General features: G+C 26.7%; 2 protein-coding genes across 2 annotated transcripts in view; one reads left to right on the forward strand and one right to left on the reverse strand.

The window, feature by feature from the left end:
* Positions 1–1,308, forward strand: part of LOC106333510 (monoacylglycerol lipase ABHD6-like) — a 7,074-nt gene extending 5,766 nt beyond the window's left edge. The window contains exons 3-5 of the mRNA XM_013771946.1: positions 722–811; positions 1,021–1,088; positions 1,191–1,308. Of these exons, the coding sequence (XP_013627400.1) occupies positions 722–811; positions 1,021–1,088; positions 1,191–1,308 (276 nt within the window). The remainder of the gene's footprint in view (positions 1–721; positions 812–1,020; positions 1,089–1,190) is intronic.
* Positions 1,309–1,792: 484 nt separating this feature from the next.
* Positions 1,793–3,649, reverse strand: LOC106330975 (embryonic protein DC-8). The gene is made up of 3 exons (XM_013769354.1): positions 3,414–3,649; positions 2,351–3,191; positions 1,793–2,263 (listed from the first exon to the last, which is right to left on the reverse strand). The coding sequence occupies exons 1-3, from the start codon at positions 3,647–3,649 to the stop codon at positions 1,856–1,858; spliced, it is 1,485 nt and encodes a 494-aa protein (XP_013624808.1). The 3' UTR covers positions 1,793–1,855.
* Between the last annotated feature and the right edge of the window lie 8,383 nt (positions 3,650–12,032).

Genomic DNA, 12,032 nt, shown 5'->3' on the forward strand with positions numbered 1-12,032 from the left:
TCAGATAACAACAGAATATATCTAAGAATTATCTTATGTTTTAAAACATGTTTTTTTATTTTTGAAAATTTTATTATATTTATTTATAGTCAATTATCTAATATAATATATAAATATAATAGTATTAATAGAAATTCGTTTTTAATTATTTATATTATAGATAATTCTTATTATTATTAATTCTAATCACTTATTTAATCAGATATATTTTAAATTCGTTTTATGTTCGACTAATTTATATAATTTATTCATTAAGGGTATAAACGATTTATTATTAATTTTAAATCACTTTTTAATAAGATAGATTTAAAATTCGTTTTTATTTTTTGACTAATTTACATAATTATTCATTAAGGGTATAAACGATATTAACCGCTCTAACTTTTAACGTGAGAGCTCCGTTGCAAAAATTTACTTCGCAAATAATAGTATAGATAGCCGTTTAGGCTTAAGTTTGTATTCAGTTGATGATTTGATTAATAAAAATTAAGAGATTTATCTTTAATCTTTGTTTTCGGCTAGATCATTGGTGATCTCAACGAATTTAAGAAGACATTGATCTTAGGACTAAATAAGATCTTTGTGATTATCCTAGTTTTCCGGATATTCTCAGAATCAACGGATCTCTAGTTTTATCCTATAAAGCTTCCGCTACATCACTTGTTAATTATGTAATTTATATATCAAAAACCACAATGTACAAACTTTTGCATCCACACAGACAATGTTCACAAATAGGAAAGAAATGGCTGAACTTTTAGAAGCTCTAATCATCAACAATGACACTACTACACTCCCCAGTTTCCCTCAGGTAATTTAAAATTATACGGTATAGGAGTTTTTTCTGCAGTTTAAAATAGCTTTTTCTTATCTTTTGGTACTTTTGAATGTTGCCATATCTATGATGACCCATTTATGACTAGTAGCACAAAAGATATATACTTATGATTATTAATATAATTTATCAAAATCTTATGAAAAAAAATACACAGTTCTTATTATATTTAATTTTACTTGTAGAGAATAGATCTTTTGTGGGGTGAAAATGATCTATTCTTCAGTGTTGAATTTGCAAAAGATCTGCAACGGTAAGTTTCTACCAATCAATATTTATTTGCTTATAATATTCTCCCGGTTTTGTTTACATAAAATTAGCTTTATTCATATCCATGAATAATTTCAAATTGTAGGAAATTGGGTGAAATGACAAGCATGGAGAGTATAAAAAATGGAGGTCACTTGGTGCAACTGGACAGACCATTTGTCTACAACAAACTTCTCAACAAATTTCTTGCTTCTGTTCATTAAAACAAAGTTTGTGCTTAATTAAGGCAGAGTCACTCGACGAAGATAATGCTCGGCCTGCTCGAAAAGTGTCTCTTAAATTAATAACGAGAGACTGAATTCATGCTTGCCATTTTTCTAATGATCCTAGTAAAAATCAATTCGGTAGTTAACATAAAGATCAATTTTCGAAAATCATCGAGGAATGTTCACTGTTGAAAAAATACGCGGTATCCTTACAGTGCAATTTTCAGAAACAGGTAAAAGGTGGTGCTTTAGACAATCTTGTATATATATTAGATATGAACATTATTAACCCTACGTCTCCTAACATATTAATCCATATAATTGTAATATCTATGGCTTTTCAACTTCTTAGTTCTTACAAGTTTATTAGGGTCAAAGACATTGTCGTACATATATATGTAACTTAAATGTGTGACACATCCATAAGTACATATAAACTTCCGTCAGAATGCATTTTCAACAAAAACAAAGCAGTTCCATGTAGATTTCACGAGAAAGATCTGAAGTCTCATCCAACCCCTATACGTGTATAATTTCTCCGGTTCTAAAGCTCAACACTATGGTCCCTTAAATATGCACCGTACTCTCCAGTAGCCTCAGAAGCCTTCTCCTTTGCACTCTCATAAGCTTCTTTTGCCTTCTCCGACGTTGAATCCTTTGCTGCACCATACCTTTCCCCAACTTTATACATTTCCTCCTCCAATTTCCCGGCAGCTTCATTCCCTAATCCGTACGCGTCTGTTGCTTTGTCTTTACTATAGTCCATCGCTTGCCCCCCAGTTTCTCTAACGTCACGAGCTTTTTCAAATGAAACGTCTTTAGCATTTTTGGACCCTTCTTTTGCTCTCTCGTATGTTCCATAACCTATTTCTTTAGCTTCATCACTCTTATCCGTAGCCATTCTAATCACATCATCTGCTTGGTCATACACAGTGTCCTTGGCTTGGCCAGCCTTGTCGTAGGCCATATCTTTGGCTTGACCAGTCTTGTCATAGGCTGATCCAGCTTTGTCGAAGGCCAAATCTTTGGCTTGACCAGCCTTGTCATAGGCCATATCTTTGGCTTGACCAGCCTTGTCATAAGCCATATCTTTGGCTTGACCTGCCTTGTCCTTGGCTTGACCGGCCTTGTCGTAGGCCATGTCCTTGGCTTGACCGGCCTTTTCCTTTGCTTGAGCCGCCTTCTCGTAGACCATGTCCTTGGCTTGACCGGCCTTTTCCTTTGCTTGAGCCGCCTTGTCGTAGACCATGTCCTTGGCTTGACCGGCCTTGTCGTAGACCATATCCTTGGCTTGACCGGCCTTGTCGTAGGCTGATCCTGCTTTGTCGGAGACCATATCCTTGGCTTGATCGGCCTTGTGGTAGGCTGATCCTGCTTTGTCATAGGCCATGTCCTTGGCTTGGCCGGCCTTGTCGTAGGCTGAACCTGCGGTATCATAAACCATGTCTTTAGCTTGGCCAGCCTTGTTGTATGCTGTGTCTTTGGCTTGACCGGCCTTGTCGTAGGCTGATCCTGCGGTATCATAAATCATGTCCTTAGCTTTGCTAGCCTTGTCGTATGCTATGTCTTTGGCTTGACTGGCCTTGTCATAGGCTGATCCAGTCTTGTCAGAAGCCGTGTCCTTGGCTCTACCAGCTTTGTCATAGACCATATCCTTGGCTTGACCCGCTTTGTCATAGACCATATCCTTTGCATCAGTGGCCTTCTCATACGCATAACCCTTTGCATTTTGAGCACTGTCGTAAGCAGAGCCGGCCTTATCAGATACAAAGTCCTTGGCGTATCCTGCATTGTCATAGGCGGAACCGGCATTGTCATAGGCGTAGTTCTTTGCAGATTCAGCCGCTTCTTTTGCTTCCTCTTTCTTGCTTCCCAATCCTCTGAACAGAGAAAAAGAGTCACTGGATCAATAGTATGATTGTATAACATTATCTAATTATTTAATGTATAAATTCCCGTCTTAATTCCCAAAAAAAAAAAATCATGCATGCTTTTACATGTATTTTCAAATCTGTATAAACCTTTTTCGATTCAACACTGCAGATTATGATCTCATCCAAATAAAACAAGAATAATAAAAAGGTATAATCGAATAGACTTACGTTGAGATTTTATCAGAAACCCAACCAGTCCAAGATGCGGTTTTGTCATTGGCATCACGAGTTGCCTTGGCCGCCATGTTTGTGACGGTTCCAGCAGCGTTTTTAGAATCCTCTGATTCATTTCTGACAATATCCTCTGCTGCTTCCCATCCATGGCATTCGTTCTGCCACGCCAGAATCACCATCAACATAAATACCATCATCATTACCGTTCTCTTCTCCATTATTATTGCCATTTTTGTAATCAAGATTTGTTATTTTTAGTTACAAAAAAAAAGATTTGTTATTTTAGTTTTCTACTGGTTTGCTTCTGATTCCAAACTCCATGGAAGTTCATACTAGGGAGAGATTATTCTTTTCTTTCACTAGACAGGCGGTTACTGATAGGCACGTGGTTATTGCATGTTTACGTGGCGACCGAAGAAGCGGTTATGCTGGAAACTAATGTGTCGTGTATTTGCCACATGTTGACTTGTAGTTAGGGGGTTGCCACGTTGGTGTGGTGTCTCCCGACTCGGAGCAGAGTCATGATTCGTAGTTACAACTTTTCTTTCGAATTCCTAATTTTAGCCCCAAAAAAATTCTTCTGAACTAAATATAATATCTTATCATTTTTAAGAAAAAATGTAATTCCCGTACTATATATAATTTAAACTAATCAAAAAATTTATCGATCTTTTTATCGATTTTTTATTATTTTTTAAACCAAAAAATATAATATAAAGGTTGAACCAATGGTCGGTGTTATGAAACATTTTTCTCCGTGTCTAGGACCCTAGGTCGATCTCACAAACTAAAAAAAAAATTGTTGTTGTTTTTTTTTTTGTTGAATGATTGTTGTTGTTTTTCATCGGTAACATTTCTAATAACAAAAATATCTATTTTATTAAAACAGAAACTAGATTTTGACCTGTGCAACTGTGCGCGGGTGCTGTTTTCACTTTTCAATACATAAATTATTGTTTTTAAACATTAGTGGTATATATTTTTAACGTTAATCATATACTTAAATGTTTATATAACTATTTCAAATACAATAATTTTATAATTTACATGTTATAATTAATCAATCGTTTAAAACCATATGTATTTTCATTTCTTATTATATATTTATCTTATTGTATTTACATTTAGTTATCAAGCAAATTAATATATTCATGAGAAAAGATATTTGAAAATTATTTAGTATTTAATTTATGCTAAATTATGACCCGTGTTTCAAAGCTGGATTTCTTTTTACTAATATTTTTTATGCTTATTCATTTTAGATAATATATTATTGTATATACAAAAGTCTAAGATATGTTAATTTTTAGACATGTATTATATGGTTTGCTAATTTTAAGCCGTTCTATCATCATATTATATTTTTAAAATAAATAATTTATATTTATAAAAATAAAATTTATAAATTTATCAATTGAATATACTTTTATCATATTTATTTAAGTATAATAATTGTATTTAACATGATCATGACTATAAAGTAGATAAAATAGGATATAATTTATTTATTTTTCATTTTATAAACGATAACTTAAAATACATTAAGCTATTGTTAGAATATTTTTACACAGATTTATTAAAAAATTTAAAATATAATATATATTATATTAAAATGAAAATATATTATGATTAAAGTAGTTACAAAGATTTTATATTATAAGCTTTAAAGATATACATATTAATTTTTATACATGTATAATATAGTTTGCTAATGTTAACCCATCTTACCAACGTATTAGATTTTATTTTTGAACATAAATATTTTATACTTACGAAAATAAAATTTACAAATTTAATACAATTTTATTATATTTATCTCAATATAATAATTTTCTTTTAATATGATTAATTATGATCATATAATATATAAAATATTATAGAATTATTTTATTTTTCATTTTATAAATGATTACTGAATTTATTAATGTATAATGATATTTCAAACTAATTTCGAAATTAGTGAAAATATTTAAATATAATTTCGAAAATGAAGATCTTGTAAAAATCTTTTAAAACAGATTTGTTTGAATTTTTAAATAAATATATTATATTTAAAATGAAAAGATATCAAAAGGTATTATGATTAAAGTATTTTAAAGATTCTATGTATTATTAGTCTTAATAAAATACATTTAATAAAATTTCTAAGTGATGGTCCAATTTAAAAAAAAAATCACACATGAAAGAAGTCATGACTTCTATTTTAATATATAAGATACAAACAAAAACTAACCCTAAAATTTACTATTTATTTACAAGTCTATAACCACTGAAATAATTAAGAAGTCTAACATTAAATATTCTTTTCTTTTCCTATTTTATTAAATTATTTCTTAAATCAATTATTAATTAAAATAACTACTTAATTACACTTTAATACAACTAAGAAATGGTCTAATCCTAACTTTTTTCGCTTATTATATTTTTTTCAAATTAAACAACCATAAAACATAAATTCAAGATGATAAATGTGTGTACAAAAATTTAACATGATAAATTTAGTACATAAAATAATTTTATTATACCTATCATCAATTTTGTCTCATAAAAGAAAATGTGAGAATGCACGGGTTATATTTTAAAAATATGGATGATACAATTGACGGTATATTTATTACAAAAAAATAAACTATTAAATTATTTTTTTTAGAAATGTCATATTAAATAATTATTTAATACATGTAATTTTTAAAAATGGATATTATCATTTATATAAAATAAATATTTATTTATAAAGCATTAAAAATAAACATTTGTTCTGATGCGCAAATCAAGCTCTAGTTTAAATTTATTTTACTAAAAAATGATTTTTTAAAAAATTTAGACTTAGGTTGTGATTGGGGATTAAACTTTCCGGACTTTGAAAGCTTTACAATGAACTAATATTCCTAGAGCCAATAAATTTACCAATCATATTTTTGCTTTCATAAAACTACTTAAAACTCCTAAAATTACTCAAAGTCCAACACTTTTCTTTCTTTTCTCACTTTTCTTTGCTGTTCAAAGTTTTAGAAAATAATTTTTTTCTTTTAAAGTCACAGCAACAAAAGCAGCAACAAAACATTTTCTAAAGCCATTATTTTAAAAGTCTTAACAGTAACAGCCCTAAAAAATCAAAGCCTGACATGAATTACCATTTATTAAGTTACTTTTAATTTTTTTGAATTAGTGTTTGGGTTATGATATATTGTACTAGATCTCGATCCGCGCAACCGCGCGGATTTTTGTTTTCATTTATTTTTATATAAATATTTTGTTTTCAATTCTAAATTGGTATATATTATAATATATATGTGTCTATCAATTTTTAAAACATAATAAATTTACGGTATATATTTTTCATTGAGTAGATTGTTTCAAACTTTCACATGTACTTGTATCTTTTTCTATATATATACTTTCGAATTATTATTTCATTGTTAAAATCGTAACTATATATATAAAGACTAGTAAAATATTGTTTTATTTTCATATTCAAAGATATTGTAACATTTCACAAATTTAGAAATTTTTTAAAAATTAAAATTTTCGCTTCATAGATTTATATTATCGAGTAAATAATTAAACATTTAGGTTTTGTTTAATTTTTAAAATAAACTATATAGTTTAAAATTTATTTTCATTGGTTTAAGGTAGTAAAGATTAATCATTTTTAGATAATATAATTTTTGTTATTTAAAAAAAATCTTTATAATTTTAAAAGTTAACATCGACAAATATTTAACATATGGAGGTATAATATTACAACATTAAATTATATCTATTTAATTTATACTATCTATAAATCCAATGGACCACCTATTGTTTAAACAAGTTATTGATAGCCCAATAAAAATTTCTGGTAGGTCCAAAATTTAAATGATAAGATTAGAGATTAAATGTAACATGACTTTTTAGGAATAGGTCCATTAATTTTTTTTTTTTTTTAAAAACACACATGAATCAAAGTTGTGACTTATGTTTTAATAAATAAGATATGAGTTACAATTTTGAGTTAACCCTTGAAAAAAATTGATAACCAAAATCTTAACTCAACATCAAACAAAATGCCATGTATTAGAAGTTGAATTAGTTTTTTTTTTGGTTTTATGTCAGTTATCATACGGTTACTTTTTAAACTTTAACAATTTTTTAAATGCATTCATAGTTGTCTCACGTGAACATTTATTTTATATAGATGTTTACTAGTTAGTCCATTTATAAACTACTAGTTCCATTTAAACTATCTAAGATTATTTCTATAATTTTAATTGCTAAATCTATTTGCTAACTAAAGGTTTTTACATACATTAAATTATATGTAAATATATATGTAAATTTTGGTAGAATATCAACATAATTATATTATTGTATTTCCTTAATTTTAGTTTAATTTAATTTACTTAATTTAATATATTTTAAATTTAGTCAATTTTAAAATAAATTTAACTATTAGTGTTAATTTTTTGTTAACATGTTAAGCTATTATTGTTAAAAAAAATTATTATTGATATTCATATTATATATATATATATGTACTACAACTTATACATCAAAATCTTTACCACTCAATAATTATAAAAAATTGTAATTCATATTTTTACTACGAATTCACTACATAAATCTAAAGTTTCTAGCACATAGTTTTTACTGCGAGGTATATCGAATTATAAATCAACACTAAGTCAACGTGTCACCAATCGCTTTAGCTTGTATTCTGGCCGAAAATTTACTATGATTAAAACTTCTCAAAATTTACTCCCATTAGGCTTTGATTGGTGACATGTGTTATAGTTGATTAAGTTTGAGTTAGGACTTTAACTCAAAATGTTACCAATCATTAATTGATTTTATTTTTTTGAGTTGATGTTTGTATTATGATGTATTATACTTGAGTTACAAATTTGAGTTATCCCTTTAGATAAATTAATAACTCAAGTCTTCGCCCAACATCAAACAAAAATTGTAGGTTGATTGTTTACAGATTTTAGAGTAGATTTTGGTTTTTGTTTTTCTAAAATCTACTTTTTATCCAATCAAGATTTTGAAAAAATAAATTCCCTATTTTTCAGGAAAATCAGATTTTCAACCCTTTTACCATTTCACACATAGAAACCAATATCCACAATTTGTGGATTTTTACTATTGATTACGTGCAGTTTGTTTTTTCTATTAACAAGTTAATTATTTTCATATGTAACTTTACTTCAACCATTTTATAAAACAGACAAAAACTCACAAAAAGTTTCTCTACCAATCAAGTTACTGAGTTTTGTTTATGTAAGTTAATTCCATAATACCTTAATCTATATTTTGTATCATAAATATAATAGCAGAGTTTATTAAATTTGTTAGTTATAAGTATTATATATTTATTACACTGGAATTTAATTTTTTATATCCAGCTATTAAGTTTTATTTTATAACCATTGAATAACATAAATTTTATACAGTTTGCAAACATATAAATATATTAAATTTTATTTAACATGTTTAAATAGTAAACCTTTTTTTTTTGTCAACAAATAGTAAACTAACTACCAGTTATGTACTATTTAATGTGTGTAGTAATATTTTGTTATTAATTATTATTTCAACTTCAAGCAAAAATAATTAATTAAATATTGAAAAATTAAAATTAATAAATCTTTAGTCAACTTTTTCTTAAAAAATAAAACTACAAGCAAAATCAAAATCAAAACCAAAAAATTATTTTTTAATTATTTTTTAAACAAAAACCAAAATCTAAAAACCAAAATCACCATTCATGTTTTTCTAAAAACTAAAATCTACTGCAGAATCAAAAACCATAAACTAAAATCCAAAATCTAAAAACTAAAATCTAAAAACCAAAAACCAAAATCTAAAATATAAAAACCACCCAGACAATCATCACCTTAATGTATTAAAAGTTTTTATTTTGTGTTAGTTATCCCACTTCAGTTTAGGATTTTTAAATTTTTTTAATACACCTAATGATTGTCTCACGTTTAGCATTTTTCAATTCATAATTTTTTTAAAAAATATTATATACCTATTTACTTATTAGTCAAAAATGTTTATAAATTATTATTTCCTTTTGAATTAAACAAAATTGTTCATATACATAGTTGTAATTGCTAATTCAAATGGTAAATAAAACAAAATTTTTTCATATAGGTATTTTTTGTTAGAATATACACAAAGTATATTTCCTTTATTTTAACTCAATAATTTCATAAAATATATTTTATTTTATGTAAATATTTTATTTAATTTATAGTAAATATAATTATTATTTTATTCATAATTCTTAAGCATATCACATATTACAATTTATACATCAAAAATATTACTAGTCAATAATTTTAAAAATATAGTAACTCATATCTTTACAATAAATTTACTACATAAATCTACAGTTCTAGCACATAATTTTTACTGCGAATTACTTCAAATTATAACTTTTATTGTAATTCAACTTTAATTCAACATGTAACCAATCGAATTATAACTTTACTTTAAAAAAATTATAAACTTTTTAATCAATGGTGCGTAAGACTAGTGATTTAGTGCTTGGGATATGTTTTATTGCTTCTTAGTTGGATTCTCGTTGAGAAGAATGTATGCCATGCCATCGGTATTAACACCGGCTGGTCCCAAATCTAAAATGAATAATTCCAATTCTCCCTCATGGTTCATATGGGTCGCAATTTTGCGCACTTAGGTAGAATATACAAAGCATGTACTCTAAAATATTACAGAATAAGCCATATACCTCTCTTTTTTTGTTTTTTGTTTTTTGTTTTCGTATACCTCATTTTCATATAATGTATGTATGTGTATTACTACACTTTTGGCACAAACGAATAATGCTCGAGACGGATCAAATTGACAAAAGGTGGACCTCTCATCTTCACTTTTACTTTTGGTTTTAAACCCATCTTTTACTCACTTTTTGTTAGTGATTTTACTCCTTTTTATTTTAGTAATTCTTCTTATGTCAAATGTCAACGCTATGTTGATATAGAACCACAAGACAATATCCATTTGAAATAGATGTTCCTCCAATCCTGGCTATACAACCAGAGTGGCATAAAAGCATCAAGAGAAAAAAAAATTAAACTGACAGATGTGTATTTATTTAAAAATAATAATACTAGAAAATTGAGGCCACATATTTAAACTATGATTTGCTCTAGTGACTTAGGGAGGTGTATTCAACTAAGAGTTTCAGATGATTTGTATTAAAATGAAAAATTCACTGTTATTCAAATGAGGATTTTAAAAACCACTTCAAAATTCAGTGTTGTTGAACTTGTCATTTTATAAAACACTCTGAAATCCACTATTATTGAATAAAATTTAAGTTGAAGATTTTAGAGTGGTTTAAATATTTTTAGGATGTCTGAGAAGAATTTCTTAGTTATAAAAATAAAAATTCAAATCCCATAGTTTTATATGAGATTCTAGAGTTGTTTAACAAAAATCACAGCAAATTATAATATTCACATGAAATCATTTAAAAACCCACTAAAATCAAATTAGTTTAAATTTCAGATTCAATACAGCTCTCCTTAACTTATTAGTTGTAAACATACTTCTGATCGGATGTGTTATAGTCATGCTACGAACATAATAAAGATTTTGTCACGTTTTGAGGCTAATAACTTATTATTTTGGTTATCATTTTTTATATATTTACATTAACTTTTCTCTTATAATGGTTCAACCAAATATCTTTAGTTCTCCTCTTTTATTCCATTCTCCTCTTTTTCTTTGTATCTTTTAAATCAGACTAATTATTTTATGTGTGCAGTATATGGTTTCAAATTTAAAACCGTTTTATAGACTAAAATTAATGTACTTAAACAAAATTTTCAAAGTCAACATCTTTTATAGTACATATTTCATGTGTTTCAAGTTTGAAATCAAAATGTTTAACATATCCAAACTACTAAATTTACAAATGATAATTTTAACCAATACTAAAAGTAAACATTTTAGTGATTTACGTATTTTTATTGTTTTTCAAACATTTCTATAATTAACTAAAATATTTGTAAAAATATTATTAAAATACTTAAATATAACACAACATTTAAATAAATGCTTCAGGCCATTAAAATTTTAGGAACATTGCTGATTGGTGATATATAAGTTAGACTTTGATTTTGTTTGATTTATGATTGTACTAAAAAATATTGTAAATCATGCATTAATTTATTTTTCTTACTTTAAATTTGAGTTATTATATGTTATTATTGAATTACAATTTTGAATTGCTCCTTTTGTAAAATTTCTAATTCAAAAGTTAGCTCAACATCAAGGAAAATCTCATATGTTTTAAGGTAGTTAGAATTTAATGATTCTTATAAAAAAGAAAAAAAGAAAAAAAGAAAGAAACGAGAACAAAACTAAATTTCATAATGTTACTAGTTGGTGGTGACGTAGAAATAAGTAACATAATTCTATATTCTATTAATTATCATGTTATTTTATGGTACAACACCACTAACCATAATAAATAGATAATTAACTTTAATATGATATAATGCAATATATCGCTTATATTAAAAGGATAGTAATTGTTATTTTTATACCAGTTCTCTATAAAAAATAATTCTGTTTTACGTTTATAAGTTATTCTTAAGA

The sequence above is a fragment of the Brassica oleracea genome, chromosome C3 (genome assembly GCF_000695525.1).
Source record: "Brassica oleracea var. oleracea cultivar TO1000 chromosome C3, BOL, whole genome shotgun sequence".
In the NCBI taxonomy this organism is placed as follows: Eukaryota; Viridiplantae; Streptophyta; class Magnoliopsida; order Brassicales; family Brassicaceae; genus Brassica; species Brassica oleracea.

Coding starts and splice junctions, on each gene's coding strand:
- LOC106330975 (XM_013769354.1), bottom strand. CDS start 3,649: ATGGCAATAATAATGGAGAAGAGAACGGTAATGATGATGGTATTTATG. Junction 3,192..3,413: donor GTTTCTGATAAAATCTCAAC/GTAAGTCTATTC, acceptor TTCTCTGTTCAG/AGGATTGGGAAGCAAGAAAG. Junction 2,264..2,350: donor AAGATATGGCCTATGACAAG/GCTGGTCAAGCC, acceptor GCCTACGACAAG/GCTGGCCAAGCCAAGGACAC.